Source organism: Eutrigla gurnardus (assembly GCF_963514095.1).
Source record: "Eutrigla gurnardus genome assembly, chromosome: 20".
NCBI classification, from domain to species: domain Eukaryota; kingdom Metazoa; phylum Chordata; class Actinopteri; order Perciformes; family Triglidae; genus Eutrigla; species Eutrigla gurnardus.
The window spans coordinates 11,333,527-11,359,085 of NC_139931.1; the positions used below are offsets into that span (position 1 = coordinate 11,333,527).

Genomic DNA, 25,559 nt, shown 5'->3' on the forward strand with positions numbered 1-25,559 from the left:
TTTAAGTATTATAATTATAGCACACCAAAACAAACTGTTTGGTTGGCTCGTGTTGACAGAAAGAAAGCCAAAAAAAGGCCAAAAAAGAGAATGTTTTCTGACACGTACATACTGAACTCATGATGCAATGCTGTATTCTAATATAAAAGAGTATTCCACTGATACGGCATTGCATTGCTGTAGGTTAAAGGTTAAAGACACATCTTTTTAATCAGGCTTTTAACTAGTATTTTAAATTCTTCTTACGTTCTTATGTGATTCTATCTTATTTTATATTTTTGCTTCTATCTTGTTTTTAAGATGATATTGATCTTAAATAATTTTAGTTGTTTTACTTATCATTGGTATTGTTTTATTTTATTATCTTATATAATTTTATCCTTTTAAGCTGGTCACTCTATTTACTTATTTTTTCATGGTTTTTTAATCCTATTTTATGCTTTTAGTTTTTAGCTTTAACTCCAGTGTTTCCTCAGGGGGGTCTTCCACACTGGGAGCTGTGTCTGGGCTGCTGCTGGGGGCGCTGTCCCTGGGTCCCTTCGGCTCGGCTGACTGTTGTCTGTCGGGGTCGGGGGGCCTGGGTACTGGTGCCCCCTGTGGCACAGCGTACGCCTCCTCCCAGTGTGGATGGCCCCAAAGATAGCGTTTCCTCAATCATCAGTGTCATGCCATGTCTCCCTATTGTCAGTAGTGAGAGTGTGCAGGTGTGTGTGTATGTTTGTGTGTGTGCGCGTGTGTAGTATGGAGGGTGGGAGGGAGGGGTTTTATTTGTAGTTGTTTTTTCTATTTTCTTTTTTTTTTATGTGTGTAAAGCACTTTGTGTTACATGTTCATGTATGAAAAGTGCTCTATAAATAAAGTGAAGTTGAAGTTGAAGTTACATTGTCAAGCTCAAAATAGACGGTAAAGAAGAAGATTGAGATAGATGAAGCAAAACCAGAGATATTGTGTGTTTTTTCAATATCTCTCAGTCAAAGTCACCCTTGAACGGCCGAATCCCACTGAAGGACCATTCCAATGTCTAGGATCCTTCACAATCTACAGAGGAATGAGTCCTTTGTTCAGACTATTTTTAAAAATACATGTGGTTTTATGGAGTTTGGTGGATTTGAGGACTGGATGTTTCTTTAAACATCTACTTGTGAGCCGGTGATTGTTGGAACAGTAGGGAGAGTCAAGATGACTTTGACAAGCTTCTTTAGTTCCTGTTGAGTTTTTTGCAATCAGTGTGTTTTGCAATCAGGTAATATTGTTCTGTCAAGTATTCTGGTGGCTTTAAGGGGAGCAAAATAATAATATATTTTGTAGGTTCAAATATTGTAATAATTATTAATTTATTTTTTATTAGACCTACATGTTTTGAATCTGTGTTTATCTGTGTTTTTCATGTGTTCTGAGGAAGGTAAAATCAATATATAATAATATAATTGATAATTATAACTTAAAGAGTGAAAAGAGAAGGCGAGAAACTCCAGTAGCAAAACACAGGGCCTTTAACAAGCAAAACATGAACTGCTATGCACGTCTGCACACAGGTATTTTATCTTACATGTCTCATTTCTTCTTCAGTCAGTCGCCGACTCCGAGGCCACAGTACAAAGAAAAAAAAGAACATGAAATGACAAACCAAAAAAAATAAAGTTTCAAAGGCAGTTTGAGCTTCTGCATTACCGCAGAGAAAACATCTGCCACGGCTCATTCGAGTCTAGGGAATGTACAAAGCAGAGTGGGGACACAAATCCCCAAACCCACAACCACCCACACAGAAAAGAAGATAGATATGTGAGCGATCAGACAGAGAGGCAGTTTAGTCCTCTGGGGCGGCTGAACAGAACTGTAAAATAAACTTTTTGATATGGAGGGTTTGAACATGGAGCTATTCCTAGCCATGGCTACTCATTCTGCAAATTTCCATATGTTCTTTTAAAAAGTAATGCATTTGTTATCTTGCATCTTGCATTTGTTGCACAAGCAGCAAACAAGAGCTCCAGTGGCGATTTAATAATTGCCCTGTGCAGTAACACACTTCCTAATCTTTTGATGTAATGACCAAGAAAGCAACAGTCAGCTAAAACCGGAAGCTACAACAGCTTGTATATTGTGTTTTTATAGCCTTATAACTTACCCATTAAATCAGGTAAGGCACAAGAAATGACTCATGATGACATGAAGCAATATGTTGTTTCAGCATGATGTAACGCTTTTGCAATTTGTAAACTGAGTTGCAACTAAGCTGGGATAACTGAGAACAAAGACAACATGTGGGTAGACGAAAGCATGGAAATGCCGACTGGGTTGTCATAAAGCTTCCAGAAAAAAAGAAAATTTCACTTACGGCAGAGAAGTTGTGAGCGCCACATGGCTCGCCTCTGTATTTGCATGAGAGGAGCATGTCATCCAGTTGGTGGCTCAGTCTGTCCATAAACTCCAGGTTGGTTCCCTCAAAGTTTCTGGGTGGCAGAAAGAGCCGGAAGTCTGACAGCTTCCTGAACCAGGCCCGGCGGTCCTCTTGAAGCAAGTCCAGAACCATTGGCTTCACTGTCCGGTTCGCCAGCAGCAGGCCCAGCCAGTGGCCGGCAAAATACAGGTCGCTCTTGGTGAGCTTGTAGAGGCGGATAGGGTTGTTGTTGCAGACAGTGACTGTGGGGAAGGGCAGTTCTTTAGCCCACTCTGAGTGGACTCGTGTGTATGTGGGGAAGGAAAGCCAGTGCAGTACGCGGTTTGAGGACCAGGATAAAAGCAGCCCCAGGGAGGTACAGAGGGCCAGGAGCCAGAAGGCCCTGCGACCCACAGAGCCACCAGGGACGCAAACATGCCTCAGGCCATGCAGGCTTGTCCTTGATAGCAGAGTGGAAGTGACCCGAGCCAGAGTTGTCTTTGTAGTACGCCGCTGACGACCCTTTCTGAGCATAGCTGGGGATCCCCGCCGAAGACAGCGTCCCTCCAGGGCCATAGCTGCCCAAAGTGCTCCTAAAGCCTCGGGGAAGCCTTCATTTCCCAGCCAGGCCTCAGGGGCTGGGGCCCACATGTAGCTCCAGGATAAATCCACTACTGTAATCCACACCTGGATATCTGTGTTGACCTCACAGATGCTGTGCAAATGGTCAATGGCAGTCTTGTAAATGTACCATAAGCAGACGTTGTTCAATACAATATATGCAGACGTAGTACCCACAAGTCACCACAAGAAAACCAGTGTGGTTTGAAGTTGTCCTTCCTCTACTGGTGGAGCTCTGATCAACTCAGCAGCAGCTACTTGTTGGTCATCTTTCCTGGTCCCTCAATCTGGGAGAGCTCCAATCATCCGACTCAGCAGGGTAAGGGGGGAAAAATCAGCTAGGCAAATGTGCTCCAAGCAAGGTGTCTTCTACATGACTGACTACAGCATCCACCGCAGTTAGTGTGACAGTGAACAAGAGAGGATGAGACAGAGAGAGCGAAGGCAAGAGGGAGAGGGAGGGGAAGAGAGAAGCAGAGAGGAGGACAGAATACAAAATACCAAAGGCTAAGCAGCAAGGACGAAAAAAACAAATGAAAGAAGAGAAGGTAATTAAAATAATGAGACGACAGCGAGGGAATTGGTCGGCGTGGTGCAGTCTGTTAGAGGAGAGCTTGCCTTGTTCCAGCGCTGTGGTTTCTCTTCTTCCGAGTTACGTGAGTGTGTTTTTTGGCTGCACTTGCAAAAGCGTTCAGGAGCCAGAGGCGGCAATCAGTTCCTTGTCACTATTAAGTACGAGCTTTAATTGAATTCGGTAATTTCTCCCGTACTCATTTGTTCTTCTGTCCCACTTTTGCGGTCTCACTTTTGATGCCTCGACTTACTTGTGATGTCACTGGTCTGTTCTTTGTCATTCCCACTCCCACTTGGCTTTAACCAATGTCATCAAGTCCTGCGGGTAACCACGGGGGAGCTTCATCTCGTAGCGGACCTGCTTCTCGGCACCACAGTCAAAATGCTACAACACACTTTCACATGGAGAAGGGGGCACTCATGCGCATAAACGACATACTCACAGCAGTTTCCTGCGGGAAACCAGACCAGAGATAATCTGTTCTGTCACACTCTGATCTCAACATCTCGCCCCCTTTTTCTCTGTCTCCTGTTACGCTCCTCTTTTTTTTTGCTTCTTCTTCCGCCTTAGTTTTTTCTACCCAAATCAAAGAGAGCATTTAAAATCTCTACATTCATCTCATGTCTCTGCTCCTCCATCTAAAAATACTCTCCCCATATCAAATCCATCAACTTGCCCTCATGCCCCTCCTCCTCCGATTGGCTCGCGTGTCTGTCAAGCCCCGAAAGCTCAACCTCCTGTCAGGCTCCGTCTCCTCCTCCTCCTCCTCTTCTTCTTTCTCTTTTCCACTTTGTGCACGCACTCCCTCACTTCCCTCCGTCGTCAGTGAAGGCTTCTCTGTGCACTTTCCTCCCTCAGTGTCCTTGTCAGCTTCATCCAGCTCTTCCCGCTTCCAATGACTTATCTCCCTTTACTGATCTCTCCGCCCTCCCTCGCGGTTTGCTCCTCTTTTTTGCTCCGGTTTACAGGCGGCTTGTCCTCCCGTTGCACCTCTCCTCCTCCTCCTCCTCATGCGCCACAGCTCCGTCCACACAGCCGGTGAGCCTGTCACTGATGAGAGCGCCCGTCTCTCTCTGTGCTAACTCGCGCTGTCCTTCGCCCCCCTGTGTTTGTCTGCTGCTGCTGCTGAGCCACACCGCTACAGTGCAACGAGAGACTAGCGTGTGCATGAATGTGAAGGTTTGTGTGCAGCAGAGGAGAACAGCTCGACAGGAGCACTCCACTACACTTCCAGCTATTTGTGATTGCCTTTTACTGGAGCGAAGCATTGGATGTATGAAATCCAAATCTTCATGAGGATGAGTTTGGTTGTCCGGTGAAGTGTTTAACCAACCAAGAAATACAGAAGGAGCACAATATAAATCCAGGAATTAAAAATAAATTGAATTAAAAACCAATAGTAATAACAATTAAGCAGAAAGGCATTCACAGTGGGTTATTCTTATTCTTCAACTGGTACTCTAGTCATCTAAGGTTGAACCTTTGATATAGTTCTTGTCTCTATCCTTAAATTGTATTTGCAAGTTAAGTAACGCAACAAAATATTTTCGTTTTTGATTATTGTAAGGCTTGTTGCCATCTTTAAATATACAGTTTCCATGTTACAGTTGTTGTTCTGGTCACAAGATTAGGTTTGATTTGTTGACAAAATTGTATGCATTTTTGTCATAGTTTGCATTACAAGAATTACTTTTTATTTAGTCTAATTTCCACTGCTTGAATAAAGAGTACTCAACAAAACTAAATTGATATTAGACTATGGACACTTTTGTTGAAAACCATTTTTAAAATGATTTTTTTATTTTATTTTTGCTTATTTTAGATAAATTAGCTAGCCATTACATAGTTTGCCCACCAGGGAGCAACCCAGATACAATTAGATTTTTTAACTGAGTACAGATCCCTAAAAGGGACAGTTGGAGATATCAGCCACATAGATGTCTGCCTTCCCTCACATATAATGGTACAAGATGGCACTCAAAGTGTCAAAAAAATACATTGGAAAGTCTCAACAACAATGTTCTTTCCAGAAATCATGTCCTGGTTAACCATCTTGAAAGCAGCTCATGTAGGAACTATAGCTCAGAAACGTCTATGTAGCCGATATCTCCAAAACGCAATTTACACCAAAACAATCTATATTAATGAATAGAACAAGTAAGAGCAGATCTATATGCTTTTGATTTAGAGGTGAACTGTCCCTTTAAGGGCATCCATACCCAGACCAGCACTGGTTTGCCAATGAACCATGTCTGTCCAACAAAGTCAAAAAGGCTTCATCAATGCAAGTAAACAGGCTTCTGAGCCAACTCGGCTCAAGTGCTCTTGTTCACTCAATATAATGCATTGTTTAATAAAATTCAAGGGTTTTCTCATCAGCATTCATCCACGTTCTTCTGCTAATTATAGAGGAGAGCATTTCATCCCTGTGTGATGAAGAAGGGTATATTTCATTACATTTTTTTTAATTTCTTAGTCGCTGCTCTGAGCTACTCTGAGGTTGAATAAAACTGGAAAAAATTGGAATCCAAACACAAAATGCAGCACCCTCTTTTCATATTGCCTGCAATGTGTGGCAGCTCTGACTCATTATCACAACACCAGATCATTTCTGCCATGCGTCAGAGACTAACAAAATTACTATAAAAAAGCTATGTAACACATGTCGATACGAATATCCAATTTGCTGCAAGATCAACCAAGTGTGTGTAAGCTTAACATTGTTTTTTTTATCTAAGTACGCATTGCTTCTCATTGTTTGGCCTGATGTTCGGCAAGACCGCAGTGATCTCATCTTTAAATATGAGATGAAAGGATATTTTTAACTCTGGGAGCTATAAAGCCCACACATGAGCCTCAAAAAAGCTTTCACACTGTCAAAAGAAATAAACGTAGAAACCCAAAAAGGCATGTGCACACATACAGGCACATTATGCACACATAAACACACGCGCACACAAAAGTTCCTCCCAAAATAGCAGAATGATGACAATGAAAATGTTGAAAGAGTAGAACACCTCCATGTATAATGAATAACCGGTCAAAAATACAAAGAACAGGGGTGTGGTATTGAAATGCCAAATGCAAACACACACACACTTAACAACTACTGTATGCTACAGTGGCGCGTGCACACACACACACACACACACACACACACACACACACACACACACACACACACACACACACACACACACACACACACACACACACACACACACACACACACACAGGAGCAGCTTTCCAGAGTGTGGCTCCACAGGCTAAATAATTAGCTTGGAGCCATAAAGCGGGTTTCTCGGTCCAGCTATGCAGGCAGTGTAAAGAAAGGCTCAAAGGCTCAACATATCCAATTTGCAATTCTAAAACATAAGGGAAATCACTGATTAATTAGGGATATAACCAACCCGAGCGTCAGATACAATTACACAGCACTCTATGGCTGCGATGCCATGGCATGCATTTTCCATAAAATATTCCTGTACGCTTTCCTCAACAACATAGTCTGAGATCAAAGGACACATTGTGGTAAACTGGTAGTCAAGAGAGCAGCCCGTAAATATAAACCATAATTAAACATTCATAGATCCATGTTAATGAGCCCCAGGATGTCTCAGAGAATTACTTAATAGGACAACAGTGAATTTGCAACACTGGGGTCGGGCGTGAGGAAGGCAACAGTTGTAGATGATTCATGCTGGCCTTGCCGGTGAAGGCACGGGCGAGGCCATGACACTGGCGAGTAGATGAAACATGAGGGAGGTGAATAAAAACAGTGTCTCTTGTGGTCAGCTGCCATTCATCAGAACCCCATATGATTTAAAACGACAGTGATGGCAGGCAAAGCAATCAATTACTTTTTTTTTTATACTTTATTAGTTTTCTAATCTAACTGCACTAACAGTCGAGAAAAAAAAAACATACGCTGGGTGGGTAGTTTCACCTTCCGTCTTCACCCTGAACTCATTGGTTTTAAATGAACAGAAAGGATAAGTCACTGGGTAGCCACTGATTAAACCAAGAGATTGATGGTCTTGTGGTAGCCACTCATTTAATTGTCATTGCATCTAATAGTTGTTTTAGGGGTTCATAGAATACTCTAGAAACGGCTTCTTGTGTGATGAGGTGGTAGGGGGATTTGATGGGGCCTCTCTATCATCTTTGAATCACTGATATTACAGTAAATCTGGGTATTTAGAAATCCCATATGATTTCCAATACCATCATAGTCCGCTGGGGGGCAAGTTTGCCTGGCATACTATGAGCCTACACTTGCTGTAACTTATTCGCAAACCATTGCAAACAATTTTGTTTCTATACACATGAAAATTGTATCTACTATAGTTTCTCTATTGTAACCATAATTTCTGGTCTCCCGAGTGAAAGTCCTGTGTGTGTTTGATCCATTCACCACCAGTCCCGCCCTCCCTGTGTAGGTTTTATCAACCTTTTATACCACGTTGTTACGCTCCTGGAGCGTTTTCTCTGAGCTTCTGATAATGACATTCAGGGAGCGTGACAAAGCGGTATTTGATGAGTTTGTAGTGAAAACTGGCTAAATCTGATTAAACATCATCAGAATTTACCCTTACAAGACCCGAGTTATCATCTTTTTCTTCAACAATTAGAGAGAAACAACAGGAAGATTGGCAGCTCATTGCAACTAATGAATAGATTCACTTCAGCGGAATCAATAGCAGTGAAAGTGAATTGAATGCAGCCCTGCTGGCTTGACATCAAAGTATCAGCCATCAGCCAGGCCTAACATGATGCACCCAGACTTACAGTGACCTCAGTGCCACAAAGACAAAACATCACTGCATCAATATCAGCGTGTTGATGCCCAGCTTATGGATCAGTCTCCCCACACCTCCCTTTCCTCTTCCCTCTCTCCTGCCTCACCCCTTTTGGGAAGCACTGATAAAATGGATGCACTGTCACTGATAAAATGGAAGCGCTGGTGGTTAACGCTGGCATTGAATGCACCCCTCGGTCGCTGCCACATCATCTTCCCGCCCCCACCCAAACAGAGCCCTTTCTGTAACACCAACGTTGCTGATAATGAAGACGACAAAAAGAGAAGACAGCTCTCTCCTGGCCGGGCTGACGGGGCCAGCCAGGTCACCAAAAGCTTGCCCCATCAGTCTCCCCCAATCTCCCTTTGTAGGATAATCTGGAACAGAGCTGAGCTCAGAGATCAGAGAATAACATGTGGGGTTAATGAATGCCACTAAGCCACACAGCCGCAACTTGAATCACTGCCATTCGAATCAACACCAAGAAAATCTACCTGGCATCAGTGCAGACAGGAGAAAAGATGCCAGGAACAACAGGGTCACTCCATGTTCCTCTTCCTGTTTCCATGTGAATTATACTGAACTCATTTAAATCGGCAGATTTATCAATTTTATACCAATTACTCGCCAGCCACAAAAAAGAAATATTTGAATGGGCAAAGAAGGCTTGTAAAATTAGCTTTTATTAAAATGTCAGGACTTTGGCAGGTGAATCCTTTTTAATTAATGATGTAATCATCCAACAATCTTGATTAAACCAAGACAGAGTGCAGCAGTTCTTATTGAGACGACTCCTCCCAACTTTGTTTATCAGGGAAGCTAGAGTGCACAAAAAAAGGAGGGGGAGGTTGCAGTTGTGTTTAGTAATTGTATCCATGCGAACCGTGAAGATCAGTTCTAAGATCTTTACACTGGCTTCCTGTTTGTCAAAAATATTATTTTTACTGTTGGTTTGGAGAACATTTTTGATGTGCTCCTCCGTTATGAAGGGGAGGGTTTGCAGGGCTGCATTATTACTTTTACTATTCCGAACTCCCAGAAAACTTCAGGTCTGCTCCAACTCTCAACACCACCAACACCAACTACAGGCTTGACTAGCCAGCACTGCATTATTGATCAGTAGACTGAAAAATGTCTCGGTTTGAGACTTAAAATGTGACTTCTGAGTGCGATTGAGCTCAGTTACGGTCATCAACGGCACCAATCACCCCTCTGATCACATCAGGCTGGAACATTAAGAGCATAACTATTGCCTCCAAATGGCTCTCAACATGGCGGTGGCTTGCAGCCAACAGTGCTAGCTTTGCAAACAATGGCAAAGGTGCTTAAAGAGCCGACTGTATAAACAAAACACAGAAGTTAACATTACAACACACACAGAGGAACATCGACTTCATTCTCTGCTCAGGGAGACACCACTTTCTTTCTTGAATGTCGCATAGAGAACCTTGTACAAAGTGGATATTAGCGTTTAGCTGTCCAAGGCTACGTTTAGGTTGCTGAGCACTGCATGCTTTACAAAAGAAGAGAATGCTCTTATTCACCTCTTCAACACCAAACAGGTCTGTATTTTTTTGTGTCTCTTATATCTCGTCTAAATGCCTTAATGTCTGGAAGTTATAATATGCTACTTTGTCAGTTGCTGGCATTCAACATTTGCTACTCCTCGTTTCAACGAGTCAGCAATGGTCGAGCGGGCTACAGAAGGAATTATGTGCATTAGTGAGAACAAAGCAGAGGATCCAAGAAATAAAACGTTATTTTCAGAAACGTACGAACACAGCAAAACAAAAAGAGTAAGTTATAAGTGATGACTGAGAGGGATTTGGTTTGTATCAGTCTTTACATTGTCTGTTTTTAGAAAATCCCTGCATATAACAACTTCAAGGACTTTGAATTGATCTGGTGCTTTACAAATAAATGTGCTTTGCCTTCCCTTTCCTCCTGGAGTAGCTGATACTCCAATATTACCACAACAAACTCATGTTTGTAGGTTTCTATTCATATGTTAATCCCCAACTCTGTGGTCACAAAACACAAAATAAAAATACGGTTGAATAAATATTCTCTCACTGATATTGAGTCGGGTAACACCTGCCCGGGTTCACTATGGCAACAGTCATATCACACATCTGATGCTGCACCATTTCAGCTCAATTAGGCCGGCAACATGGAAAAGAAGGTTATGTCTTTACATTCAGCGTGGCTTTTTTTCTCGCTAAAGGTTTGGTATTTTCTAAAGTGGAATATATTTTAATTCAATATTTTGTTTATTTGTTATTCTGATTTGAGAAGCGGGCTAGATGTCAAGTAAGCTTACTTACTTACTTAGATTTACCAAAACAACTCCGACTGATGACGGCTGTGTCAGAAAATGGATCAACATCGGGCAAAAGTATAAGTTGCTAGCTCTGAAGTTGCTGCTGTTGTTTCCCGATTCGAAGGGAGTTTGAGAAGAGAAGAGAGACACAGAAAGCGGAAGGGGAGGAGTGAAGGCTGCTTCCTTCCTCCGGATGTTGATCCCGAGCCTTCACTTCCTGTTATGTAGACTAATGTTTTGGTAACCCAAAAAATAGTAGGTTATTTAATCAGTTGGATTCCCATCCCTATGATTATAACATCAGCTCTTGTTAGACTAATAATCCTCCCCGCTGACACTACTGAAACACTCCCTGACAGTTTGGCAGCATCCCAGCCGCACTCTGCTCACACACTCCTGCCCTTTACAGCTCCCCCCGGCCAGCCGCTATATTTGCACATCCAGGTCACGATTCAGTCAGCAGATCAACTTTTGAAAACGAGTGTTGTACAGGAAACAGGAGGGATAAGAGCACCTCAGCAGCTTTAACACTTTATATAATACCATCCAACCATATTCAAAAACAGTTGCTTCAAGCCAATACATAAGCAGCAAGGAAGAAGCAATCATGCGTGGCATGAAGTAAGATGCTTTCAGATTTGTCTTTAAATGTTGATTTTAATGTATTTTAAAGTGCATTTTTGCGACAGATTTATGCTAGTTGTTGACAATAAGATAGAACTAAGCTGAATGAGAGTTCTTTATGCAAATGAAGTTCATAAACATGGTGAATGATTTTCATTATGCTTTCAAACACGCTGGAAATTTTAAATGGGTTCCTCGGGAATCTGTCTTCTTGCATTGGGCCTTAAACAAAACTAGGCACGACATATTGAAACAGTTTGACGACCAAGAGGCAATAAAATAATTTAAAAATAGTCCTGTGAGGAAATTTGGTAACGTGTTGAATATTCACTGACACATTAAAAGACATCCTAGTACTTAGTAAGTTGATTTGAACCACTGGGGCAATTCTGGAGCCAAGTATGAGAAACCAAAAATATAAACTTTGTATGGAACTTCATTGCTTATTTTTTTTTAATGGTACTTCCTATATTCATGACCTCACGGTTGAAGCATGTCAGAATAAATGAGCATCAGAACTCCCACGTGTGCAACGCTTCTTGTGTGAGTCACACTCAGTGCAAGTTCAACAGTTGGTTGGAGACACTTTCAGCTCACATGCTGTGCTGTTGACAACACCTCGAAGATTCAGATTCTCACTGCATCTGAAGATTGTCATTTAGGCCTTTTTGTGCCGCCCCATCACTTAATGGAATATGAAGACACAGCATGGGTGTAGAAGATTTTGTTCAGTAAGTGAAAAACCTGAAAATGACGCTTAATTGATTCCAGAAGTGCATGAAAACATTAACATCACGGCCACTGATGTACTTGTGCACACTATGAAGGCATTTAATTGCAAGTTCTACTAAATACAATCAGAATCCAGGTGCTGGCGTGTCGCTATCGCTCTAATAATGACGTTCTGCTGTCACGTCTCTTATATAACCATTTATCCCAAGGTTTCCAAGGTAACAGCAGCTCAAGGTGTGGGCAGAGCAGAGGAATAAGAAATCTATACTGTTCTATTATTTGCATTTTACTTTATCTTTACCGAGAAGCAAATTCAATTAGATTTAAAACAAACCTGTCCGGATCAACTTCTTAAATAATAAAAGAAAGGATAAAGACATCTCGGTGAGGGAATGGAAAGCTCAGCGGATACTGCCACAACAGTTCCGGTTAATGATGCTATTAGTGCTTCGGAGCAGCACAATCAATCAGGAAGGTGATTAGCATGAGCATGTACAAAGAGTTGGGCCATTAGTCAGATGTGCTGTGTATAACCTTCAAAACTATGCTAAGCACCGTGCTCACGCCTTCACAACTATATAGACATATAGAGTGAGTGAATTTATAGTGTGTGTAGATATATATATAAAACCTGTAACAGAAAAACGCCAGGCCAGATGAGTGTGCTGAGGTGAAGTCAGTGAGACAACAAAGAGGTCAGTCATGAAGCTGTTGACTCAAATATTCATTTAAAATGAATCTGAAATTATTCTGGTGATCTATTTCAACTCAATAATTGTATCAAGCTGTTAAACTCTTTGAGGGAAACATTATCAGAATTTAAAATAGAGGCTTCGAAATGACGTTGGGCAGATGTTGCCAGAAGTGTTTGACATTTTTAAGTCTAAGAGTAAATGTCAGTGAACAGACGTTCATTTTAATAAAATGGGAAATGAATACACTCCAGAATATGAAAATGATTACTTCATTATTAATACACTTTTAATGATGTAGAAGTTTTGACACTCAAATTAATCTTTCAGCCATTCACATTTCTGCTTTTAGAGGTAGGTATTCCACTGAGAGACAAAACCCAGGCAGACGGAGAAGGAGAGGATGCGAAACTGCCATTGGATTTGTTTACTGTGGTGGAAAATAATATGCTTCCACGTAGAGCTGTACCAGAAGCCATTTTTAGGGCTCCGGAGTGCAGTTCTACACATATGTAGTAACCTAGTTTCTAAAGCTCACTTTTCACAGGTCTTATTAACTGACAAAATGGAATCATCTCACCAATGCATCATATTCAATTCAATAAGGTGCTTTTTGTGCAGTGAAAGAAAGAAAAAAAAAACAGACAGACATTTCTGAGGGTAGGCAAGTGTTTAATAGTAATGCTTGTTATCGCAAATTCATATGCTTGACTGTTTATTCAGCATGCAATGTGGTACGCTTTGTTCTATTGGCGGTGCAGAAATGGACTGCTGGTTCACACGTTTTTTCTGAAATGGTTAAGCGTGACCGTCCTTCCTTATTTGAAAGATGAGACAAAGTATAAATGAAGGGAATTCATATCTGGTATGTTTGTTGTGTTGAAGCTTGGCTAAGCAGCATCACTATGTACAGAAGTAAATCGATTCGTTGCGGTTGTGGTAGTGTGGCTGCAAGGAGCAAAAGGGCCTACGGCTTTAGCTCAGCCCAGGGGCCTATGGCAGGATTAAATCACCCCTGCCCTTGTGATTGGTGATTATAGCTGCACATAAGTCACACAAACATATATTTGATGATCTCTCCCCACCCTCCAACGCTGTGAATTCACCACACTAGCTCCAATTCTCGGCAAAGCAATAACGTTTCAAGCCATAACTTATTAACCAGCAGGACGTTGCCACAGACGAAGCTTTCTAGTGCAAAGCAGCAGCAGCGTAACTGCAGTTGTTGCACACTGTCAACACCATCAATCACTCTGCTCTCAGCAAGCCTGCACCTTGTGATTTTTTTATGACTCATCGAATCTTGAACTGAAAATGAATTTTGAAAACTAAACTAAAGTGAAAAGCTAAAGTCACTATGGCCTGACAGGGGAATCAGACAGACGTTTTATCCTTAAACCATTAGCAAGCTTCCACCTTTAAAGTCAAAATTGATGTCATTATTATTTTCTGTGTTGGATAAGCGGATAGACAATGGCTGGATGGATGGACAAAATGTAGTATGTATCTGCCTGATGGTTGCTAGCCTGGAGTGCAGTGGTTACATCATTAAATGTCCTTACAAGTATAATGAGTGGAAGAACGAAGGAGAGAAGGTTGAGAACAGGATGAGAACTGTGGAAGAAATTAACTCGGAGGCGTTTGTCCAGCTGTTTCTACGAGGCAATGTTGACCCTTCAGGGAGCCGCTTTTAGCGGGTTGCAGGCTGAAGATTGCCGCCTCACGGCACCGTAAGCACTGCCATGAATAAAAGATGAGCTCAAGTTATTCTTCTGGCTTGAACTGACTGGAACAGATTTCCAATTTGCATTTTATTTGAAAGCCCGTAACGATCACAGCCTTTCATTTGCAGGATCGCACGTGACACATCTGTGGTCAAATTTCAGGGATAGGAGTCTGTATGTGACAGAACGCAATTTAAGTGGCAACAATTAACTGTGCCTCTCTCTAAAACAGGTTTATTATTGCTATTCTGGGCAGCGATCACTAAGGGAAACGCAGGATGATTTGTGTTCTCAGATTAAATAATTGGTAAAATAAGGATATATGAGCAGAATGGAAAGTACGACATTTATCATAGCATTTACTGAAACAAAAGGTGTCTAAAAGTGATCAGCAAAGTACCATGGCAACCGCAGGCAACCTTGCTTTATCTTTTGCAACAAACTTGTTGAACATAGTGGAAGTAAGTCACTTTTTGAACACGGTTTGAAGAGTCGGTGCGTTTGATGTCAAATGGTCAAATACTTCAAAGCAACCATCTTCTCTCCTCACTGCGTTCCTTAAAAGGAACAGGAGTGATGTTTTGTGGGTAGATACAGTTTAACTGGCCATTGGTGCCAAGGCAATAAATGCTACTCATTATTTTTTAACAATATTAGATGAGACATGGGATTAGACTACCTTAATCCCATGTTCAGAGTCTGGTAAATCTAGTCCCCCATGTGGCAGCAGTGTAAGATCTATGAGAACCTTTCTGACCAGAGCAGATCTAGGACAAAAAATCACTCATATTCTTTATGTGTGTTGATATGAAAAGTGACAAGGGAAAAACTCAATAGAGGCTTTGAATTTTAAAAAAATGACATGCGACATCTAGTGGCTCGCTCCAATCCACTTTGCTTTTGTCTCATTTTCCAATTTGTATGAACAGCAGACTGTTTTTTCAACGGCAGGCGGACCGTGAGAAGATATTCACTGAATGTGACAACAACTGTATTTGACAGACTCTGCCTTTACATATAATATAAATAAAAAAATATGAAGATACATAATGATGATAATAATATATTATGACAGAGTCTCCTCCGACCCCAGCAGCAAGCTCAGAAGAGGGAAAGTGAGGGTACTTTCAGGTCCAGGGCCACTCACCTGAATGCTTTTTATGCTCAACTGACAGGGATAAAGGGAAAGGAAAGAAAAATGTGGCCCTGTTCTCCACGGAGTGCCCGGCCACAATCTTTGTTATGCTGACAGTGAAGGCACCTTGCAAAGAGCCAACGAGCTCTCCATGCTCTCTCCATTCAGACCATGGCAACAGTCGTGCTGCTAGGGCCAAGAAAAGCAGCCTGCTCCGGTGTGACAAGTTATAAACATGAACGGTGTCTCGATGGCCAGGCCTCGTTATGTATATGTAAAGTTTGGTGCTGGTCCGTGAAATATTGTGTTTAAATTCAGATAATCCTGCATTCATTATCACATTGATCTCAGGATTAAGTTTACGTTCTCTTGCTCTCTCTCACTCTCTCTCTCTCACACACACACAGCTACCTTACCCAAAAGCTTCATCAATGTATTATAAAAAGATATATAACACATTTCTTTTCCTGTATTTGGCCCTGTAAACCTAATCCCTCACATGTTGCTCGGCCTCTAAGACATGCAGTAGACGGAGTTTCATTTCTAAAGGTCAGGCATGTTGGCACAGGGCAAGGCGGTAATGAGATTTGTTGAAGGTTACCTGCATTAGAGCTACACCATTGCGTGACCTTTTAAAGCTGAAAATAAAAACAGTCAATCGGGGTGTTGTGAAAGAGAAAATGTGACCACTTCGACCTTTTTGTGATTTGCAGTATATCATTACACGATGACTCGGGCAAACGCTTCAGTCAAAGAACAATTACTTTGTGAGTACAGAAAGAACAATAGTTCCCATTAAAATGTACTAAGGTAGTACAGCTACTTTACCATCATTACTTTGATCCATATCTATACATTTCAATTTGAAATGGTTTTCATTTTTATAATGTTGAACTACTCATACTGGATAAACAACAACATGAGTTAATCGTTTTGAAAAAAGGACAATCCTTATGATGCCATCCACATACTGTTCCTAACACTCTGTTCCCAAGCTGGATGTTTAGCTAGCAGTTTTGTTACAAATATCAATGGTGTTTCGAATGAGCTTCACATCATTTTCAGACAACAACAAAAACAACAACAACAAAGGATTTTCTAAATCACTATGGATGTCACTGCACATTTGGAAATCAGTATTTTAACTCCCTCCATCCAATGGCTGTGAAGTAGTTGGGAATGTGTTTCTCCGAGGAGTGAGTGAGGATGAAACAATGATTATCTGAAGAGGGATGTACTTCAGGGTTTCATCTACAGTATTATCGCCACATGTCCTCCAACGCATTTTAGACTTTTGAATGATTTTTGACAGTTGACAGATGAGTAACTATATACGACCTGGTGACATGGCTGCAACTCAACATGCCCCTTGAAAAGCAGCCAGATCTCATCAGCATCTGAACCAGATCATTCAGCCGTGGGAGTCGTTAAGTGGCAGGGTGCAAACGATAAACAGCTCCGCAGGTTAGCAGCCGAATAAACGCAGTGGTGATGATGATGCCTTCTTTGCAGCACAATCAATACGGAGAGTTGAAACTATGGCTGACGTGCTTTTAAAATAATTATCTTTACGATTTGTGTGCATCCGCATGTAATGGATTTTGTTTTTGGACTTGCATTGTTAATCAACCGCATTTATTTTTGGAATGTTCAAAGTAGTTTCCTATTCTTCTCAGTTGCATAAATAAAGACGCTTTATGAATTGAATTATTGGGCATGTTGTTGTTATTGTTTTCTGAAGGCTAATGATGTCCAAATTTCACTCTGTGTGAAGATGAAACCCAGAGAATGCACTCTTTATGTGCCAACAGAGGTGGAACAACAGCCTGTGTAGCATTTCTGACATAAAAACAAACCATAAAAACTGCGATAATGATGCGCCATTCATACAGATAGCTTAAAAAATAATCAGTGCCTTAAGAAAATAACGTACAAAACTTTGGTGATGACGTTCTGAGTATCTGTATCTATTGATTTGTTAGTTTACCTGGAATAACATTATTGTCTGGGCCCTCCCAGGAGGGCATCGGGACGAAGAAACGCTGCAGAAACAAAATAGATGACCTCAGTATTGATCGCTGTAATCATTTAATTGACACTTATTGTTTGCAGTGGAGACACGGCCAAAGTTGGCCACAGTGGATGCTGACTTATCAGGAAGCAACTTCATCAATAAAAGACCTGGATACGGGCTCTGCATTAAAATGGACTCAATGGATTGTAAAGTCTTAAATAAGAAATACGTGGAGGAAAAGGGGGGCTATTTATAGGCGTACCATCAGACAGGCTAGCTGTTACAAGATTGAACCAGATGCATCTAGATGGGGGACCCAGTGTCACGTCTTGCCATGCGGCCAGAATCCTTAGTGGCACTCCTGGACATGGCCTGAAATAAAACAAAAAATGACCAGAGAACTGGAAGCTCCCCTAAGTTGCTTTCATCTCTGGCCAACAGACTGCATGCACAAAAAGAAAATCCCCTCAAAGTCAATGTGAGCACACATGGTGGGATTTCAGACAGTCAAGAATTTAAACTGCAAAAAAAGAAAAAAAAAGGGATTTTCTTTTGTGCGCAACTTTAGCTTCAATGTATTTTCACCTCTTTGCTGCTGGTGTGCAATTACAGACCAAAAAAATAATAATGAGTCAAAAACAAAACCCAATACCCGGATGATACTCTGCATGTGAAACCACACATGGTGTACATGAACAAAGGCTTTAAGCTAATCAGTCTCACTCATGCACTCTTTGCCAACTTTCCGAAGCCTTGCAGAGCACAAGTGTGGGTGTGTTTGTTCGCACCCTGAGGGATCCTCACCAAACGCATCAACTCACAGAGCACAAAAACATCCCCTGGAATCTACAGTGAAGGTGATCAAAGCCAAGCAGGCTAACAAAATACCACTTTCTTGCTTTTACTGCTTCATAAATTATTTCTTATGGTCCTCTCTGTTCTCTGTTTGAATCACAGTCGCCCTCATTGACTGTACTCCCACTCTGGAAAATGATGGAACAACAAAATGGAAGGACACTAAACGCAAACCAAGGTGCTGCCAAATAAAACATGTCATCGGTAAAAAGAAGGATATCTGGAGAAGAAAAAAACCCATCTAAAATCCTCTTTATGTTGTGCCATGTACTTCAATAATATACAGATAATACACCAAACATTTCAATAAAAAGATTATTTCTCAAATTAATGTAAATCCAAAAAAAAGTACAGATTAGATGTAATCAGATTGATCAGTATCTGATTATGGGTCAGTTTCTGGTGTTTTTGTCCTCGGAACAAACTGCAAGTGAACTGATGCATCATGTGGATGTAATGTTTTTAGTGTTGTAGTCCAACAATCTGTGTTTAGACTGATTCTGCCAGTTTCCACCCACACCAATTTACCATTTATTAGACATGTGCCTAAATGTCAAAAATGGAAGCTGAATACTGAAGAAGCCTGATTTATCTTATGTTACTAATGCTTATTTCTTTTTTGTTGCCTTTTTTTATAAAGCTGAAAAGTCCACTATTTAAATAAGATATATTTGTATTCAAGACCTTTTCCTGCTTTCTTTGGGGAGCACTACATTCCTAAATTTACATCTTACATTTGTTTGTGTTTTAATTAAAACTATTATTTACCAGATGCAGGGAGATTGGGAGGAATGTCGCTTTATTACAAAGTGAGTTCAGCAAGAAAGCAAAGAAATGTTTCAAAAGTTAATACATGCATTTTTTCAATTTTCTTATATTCACCTACCTTGACTTGCTCTACTTGAATTTCCCAAGAGATGATTTCTGTGCTCAAAAACTTTCAGGCTGACTATCTACTTTTAAATCAGCTGGCATGCAGTCTGACGAGCAACTGCATGCCAGGAATAACTCAGATAATGTGCGATAACAAAAATCTTGGTACAACCTGGGCAGAGTCTGACAAAATGGAAATGTTGTTCACTCACATTGACGGATTTTGAAAGTGCTGTGAGAAAAGATTTCACTGATCCAGGAGTCACTTTTTTAAACCTGCTGCATCTTTGGTCACACTCCTTCCTCTAAATGCCACAGTTTAACAATGGGACTCCCATGGCCTTTTCTAGTGACCATGATGTATTACCAATAGTAAGAGAACATTGTATTGTATATATTACTGCAGAAGTTCTCCTCTTGTAGGGAGTAATCTTCTCTCTCATCTTGTGAATGCTGTTTTTACTTTAATGGTGTCAACACTGTCTGGTCCAGACTTCTCCTGGAGGAAACACATTTGTCTTAGATCCAATGTTTTCCCTTTTGGTCTGATGTCACCTTTTATCTCTTAAGACGGTCCAAAATGTCTTTTGTGTACTTTTGGCTGAGGGGTCACCTGCTAATGCGGGCCAGCCAGTGGTGAGAAGGGAGTTCTAATGAGTGTGCCTGTAAGCTACGGAGACGCACAGTGGTCCTCATTAACTCAACTTGTGTTCGCCTCCACTTCTCATTAGCGGCCTTCATTATCATAGAGTAGGCTTGGAGGAAGGTTTGCCGTGGCGACAGAACACACATAGAGACCTAGATCAATTTAGAACAACTGTTGATTCAAGTACAATGTGAATCTTAAGTCTCAACAGGGATTTATTATCAACACTGAAGAGCTGCTGCGATGACAAGCCAGTGATCTGTTAGGGGGGGCCGGATAATCCAAAACAGACAGCTGTTGCTCACAACAAAGCCGGGTGCACCTGCGATCCCGGTATTCATGTTGGTCTGTCTTTCAAATGGTAATCAGAGCTCATGTCCTGATTTAAAAAACACGTGTCCATTCTGGTGAAACTGACGCCTGCTGGATGAAAGCAACACGTTGGACCGACACGAGCACGTTCTGCACTCACATCAGTGTTTATATTCTGTAGACTTTTGTTGTATAGAAAAGACTTGTGTTTCCATTCAGTCTTACTCAAAACAACATTGTGTGAGTCCTGTATTGTTTATATTCATCAGCTTGCTGTCTTCTTCTTTGACTTTATTGGCACAACATTGTGTTTCTTAGCCACAAACTCCAAAAGTTACCTTTTCACACCACAGGTGTGATGAATACACAACATGGTAATGTGAAAATACTCACCTGCAAATAATTCTCATCAGAACTGTTCATTCCTTAAAAAATATAATGAAAAAATATATATAGACATGTGAAATAATGGCACAAAAAACATGCTTCAACAGAATTGCATCGCAAGGCAACAGCTTGGGTCCATGTTTACTTCCTGTCAGCTGATGTCATTAAATCAAGGACCTATGAAAGAAGAGTAATGTCACTAAACTCTTATTGGTGCATTATGTATGTGAATGTACTAGATGATCTATTAAACTGTTAATGGTATTTAATAATATTCAGGAGCGCTAACATTAGCAAGCTCTCTCCATAATGTTTCCTATTATTATCAGGTGGCGGTGCTCATCACCAAATTTGATATGCCTCTATAAATCTTTGCCTTCAAAGCCTTCAGTTTAATAGATCCTCTATTACTGGTACGTATTACTTTATTCTACAGTTAACTCCCTAAATAATCCTTGTGGAGGTGTAAAAGCACCAGACAGGAGGGTGCAGTGTTGGTGAATGATACAGCCTCTCTAGCTTAATCGCTGTAATGACTTATGTCCGTGCTACATAATAATATCGGCAAGATGACGAGCACAAATGTGAATCCCTGAACTGCAAACTGCAAGGCATTAGCATACTATAGCTAACTGGCGGACCGTATCATCAGGTCCAGCCGGTTATTATAAGAAAATTAATAAATTGATCTGGTTATAATTGCAGTCTGGACAGCGTTATGTATGATGATGTAGCCATCTTGAGTATACAGTTACAGACAGAGCCATATCTGTTTGGAGACCAATAATAAGGAAAAGAGACGTGAAAATTGAGCTAAAATAAACATCAGTTAGCACCTTAACTGCAATAGAACTGGCACTGATGCAAAATAACGCCATCACGATGATGTAATGACCCTTGCTTCTTTTACAGCTTCCTTGCAGTAAACAGGAAATAAACGGACATATTTGGAATGTGGAATATGTTTAAAACTGTGAGATGACAATTCAGTTGAATTGCTCGTTGAGATTTACATTCTACACTCACTTTTTGTGACACTGCTATCCAAAGATTAAGAATAAAATATTCATCATGCTCCTCTATATTTCAACTCATCATCAAACGTTTTTTTAACCATCAATAGTTCCTCCCTGTAGCTGACATTGCAAATGGGCTTTTTGCTCTTGCACTCCTGGTGACTTCATTTTCTTGCCCCATTTTCACAAGAAAAGTTAAATTTCAAACTGAGCTGATACAAGTAGAATGACGAGCACCTCTTCCCACTGATATCCAATTTAAAATACAAGGGGGTCACTCCAGACAGGATTTTAATTGAAGGTTGATCTGCAAATTAACCAAAAGGACTGCAGGTAACTGCTGTGGTGACAGTGAAAAATAACCTGAAATTTTAACAGGATTAAAATCACTGATAAGCATATTAAGCAGAGATAATATTAAAATAATTTCCTCTCACTAGCACAGATGCATCTAGTCCAAAAGGGTCTTCCAAAGGGTTAGATTAACAGCGTTTCTTTTTCTTTATTACGTGGCCATAGTATTTAGTGCACACTGAACTTGTTAAATCTTCATTTTGACAAAGAGAAAAGCATTTAATAGCTATTACTTTGCAGTCTCTTACTGCATTTCCCAGCTATTCACTCTGTCTCACTCCTTGTGATACCCAGCACAGGGATTTCACATTGCCCTCCCCAAAGCTGAACGAACCTTGTAAGTTGTACCCTGTGTAGCGGCATCTATTCAGCTGAACTTACACTGCACCTCAGATAAGTGCGACATCTCCTCTGGGAAAATGTAATAGGTTCTGTAAAATTGGGCACCGCTCATACTCATTCCTGTTACTTTGCATATTTAAAGGGACAGGTGTTGGATGTTGAACTTCTAAGTAATGACTATGGTCCTATTATGGAGAAAGCCACGTGGAAGTTCATATATATAGTAGTGTCAAAGCTAATACTCTACTCTTGGCTGCTCACAGAGCATACTGATCTTAATAGTCCAGGGAGGATTTGTGTGTCCGTACTAAAGATTACAGCCTCACTATTGAAAGGGAAGAACACAAAGGAGTTTTTCCATTTCGGGGCCAAGACAATTACTAACGGTAAATGGATAATGGACCTGCATTATATAGCACTTTTCTAGCGTACTATCTAATGAAAGTGCTTCACGCTACATTCAGTCACTTTGACCCATTCACTCACACATTCATACACTGATGGCAGAGGAGCTAACTCGTTCATACACATCCACACGCCATAGAGCAACATCTGGGGCAATTGGGGGTTCAGTATTTTGCCCAAGGTTACTTTGGCATGCAGACTGGAAGAGCCGGGATTCAAACCACCATCAATTGGAGGACGACTCGCTCTACCTCTGAGCAAAAGCCGTCCCCAAATGAAAAAGTGGGGAAATGCGATGCCCCAGGGAGGAAGGATGTGTCCACAGCCCACCTGGATAAACTTCTAGCTTGAACCTGGCAAAGTACAAATTCCTCTCAAAAGGTTTTTGTGGAAAGACCAGGAGCTTCTTGAGAATTTAAAGTGGAAACTGATGTAAGGTGAAGAAATACAGATGCCTCTTAAGTGCCCTGCAAAACATGTTCATCATCAAACTTCCCGGGGGGGAAAACAAGGTCCTCAGAAGCAACTCCATCGCTCCATGGCTATGAAAGTGACATGGGTGCAGAAATAATGTTGCAAAAGAGGAGAATATAGTACTCTCTCTTTGCAACCAACTATACTGACACACACGTCTGCTGACAGATTATGCAGTCATACCTTTCATGCATTTCAAGTAAATACTGTGAGACCATTAGTGGGAGAGGAATGGTTTAGTCATCAAAGTGAGGTGGCCTCGTTTTTGAGCGTGCGCTGCACAGAATGCTGAATTACTTTCACGAGCAGCGGTCCAACTGCTTTGATCTCATCGTAACAGGCAGAAGAACTAGGACTCTGAATTTATGAAAAAGGAAGACATTTGATACCCCCTCAATTGGGGGAACTCAATTGGTTGAGAGAATGTAATCCATGGTCACATTGATGAGTGTGGAAGGAAAACATGGCGGTTTGGTGGCAAAACAAGGTTGTCCGCACATAAGGATGCTAAAATAGCAGACTGTATGTTTATCAAAACTGATTTATTTAAACGTCTATATGCTCAACATGGGACAGAAGACTCTGAAGAACAAGATTAAATGAGGCTGATTATTTATTTAAACGCACTAATGCTTGCGAGGAGAACTCAGCAATTAAACGGGAGATTTGTTGAGAGGAACTCAAAGGGCATGATTAAACCATGCCTCATACGGTCTGATTGACAGAAGCTAAAGTCAAAGAGCTCCAGAGTAACATTCATGTAGAAACTCCAAACTAGAATTCTGAACAATTTTTGCATTAGTTAAATTTTAAAGCAGTAAACACATCATTTTCCCTAAATGAGGAGAACCTTTTTTATTTAATTAAAAGTGGAGACTACTGCATTACAAGTAAGTCTTCAGATAAGCAAAAGCAGAGATATCATGAGCAAAATGTACTTCAAATTATAATGTGCAAAATATCCTCTTCCATACATTAAGGGCATCAGCAATCAAGTATCGATTATTCCGTCAATTTTTGTTAATCAACATTTGTATGGCCTTAATTGAATCCCATAATATTATCTGTCTAACTAAACCCATTTAGAGTAAACCGTCCAACAGTCTTAATGTTACACTCGTACATTGTTATTATAAAGTATTAGGAAATTAATTAAATTGTTGCTTTGATTAAAAAAATGGCATTACTAGTTTCAGTTATATATTACACGTTGCTTTGTATTCTTATTTACTTTACACATTCCAAACTGGACTATTAAGTGATTATTTCCATGTTTTCATGTTGATGATGTATAGACGTGTGACGGAAACATCACTGAGCAGAAACAGACGTGGACGCTGCTGGAAGATTCACGTGAGGTGTCATGCTGCGTGCGCTGTGCAGCCAGTAGACTTTATTAAGACTGAACCATATGCTTCGGCAATCTGTTACTGTCGGCCTGCAGTAAACAGTATACTTGGAAAAACCTGCTCATAAATATAATATAATACATTCTGTCAATTACACAACGAGCCGCTGCTGTTGTTCACAGTCGACTACAAAGGTACAGTTTGTTCGCTAAAATGGAGTTCCAAAAAGCCTATTTATTATAGCTGCAACAAAAAGGTTTGAATGGGAAATATGACCTTGTTCTGAAAGCTCTCAGTCCAAGACATTTTGAAGTAGTCTGTATTTATATGTCAATCACACAACAAAGCACAGGATTACAGAAGGTGAAAGAATATGGGGGGATTGAGAATATATTATTAATGTTTATTAATATTTATACCCCATTTGTCCCATTTTTTGTACTTACCGGTTGATACGAAAATGTTCTTTTCTTGGGATTTCATGGTTTGGAGCTTCCCAAAACAACATTTTCAGTCCGCAATCAGTGCAAGACAAGCCCTAAAAGCACACGAAGGTCAGTATTTCATAATGAGACACATCTGTAAAAAGAATGTGTTGCTGTTGCCTTTTGAATAGATTTTCTACATGTGAACTGTACTGCAGTCGTCAACTCCCAAACATCCCTTCAGCTCTTCGGGAGGGAACAGAATGCTGATTACAGAGGTCTCACATTCATTCACAATCATCACAGTGGAAAAATAAAGTCATTTTTAAATCTGAAAAAAAGAGAGTACAATGCACCGACAAAAGAAAAATGGCAGACATTGTTTCGGAGGATCCACATTGGATGGCGCCTGAGGAAGTTTGCCAAGCTTTGAAACATGTCGCAATTCTTCAATTTTCTAAGCCTTTTTGTGTTCCCTTTGCCTTTTGAGCATCACCCCTCTTTGCTTT

General features: G+C 40.7%; 1 protein-coding gene across 2 annotated transcripts in view; it reads right to left on the reverse strand.

The window, feature by feature from the left end:
• The window catches only part of asic2 (acid-sensing (proton-gated) ion channel 2), a 266,829-nt gene that overhangs the window by 83,528 nt on the left and 157,742 nt on the right, over positions 1 to 25,559 (reverse strand). The window contains exon 1 of one of the 2 annotated variants that reach the window (XM_084036472.1): positions 2,336 to 4,718. The exons of the other annotated variant lie outside the window; for it this stretch is intronic. Coding sequence (XP_083892598.1) covers positions 2,336 to 3,028 — 693 coding nt within the window. The 5' untranslated portion in view covers positions 3,029 to 4,718. Of the gene's footprint in view, positions 1 to 2,335; positions 4,719 to 25,559 lie in introns of those variants that run through there. 2 annotated transcript variants of the gene reach the window in all.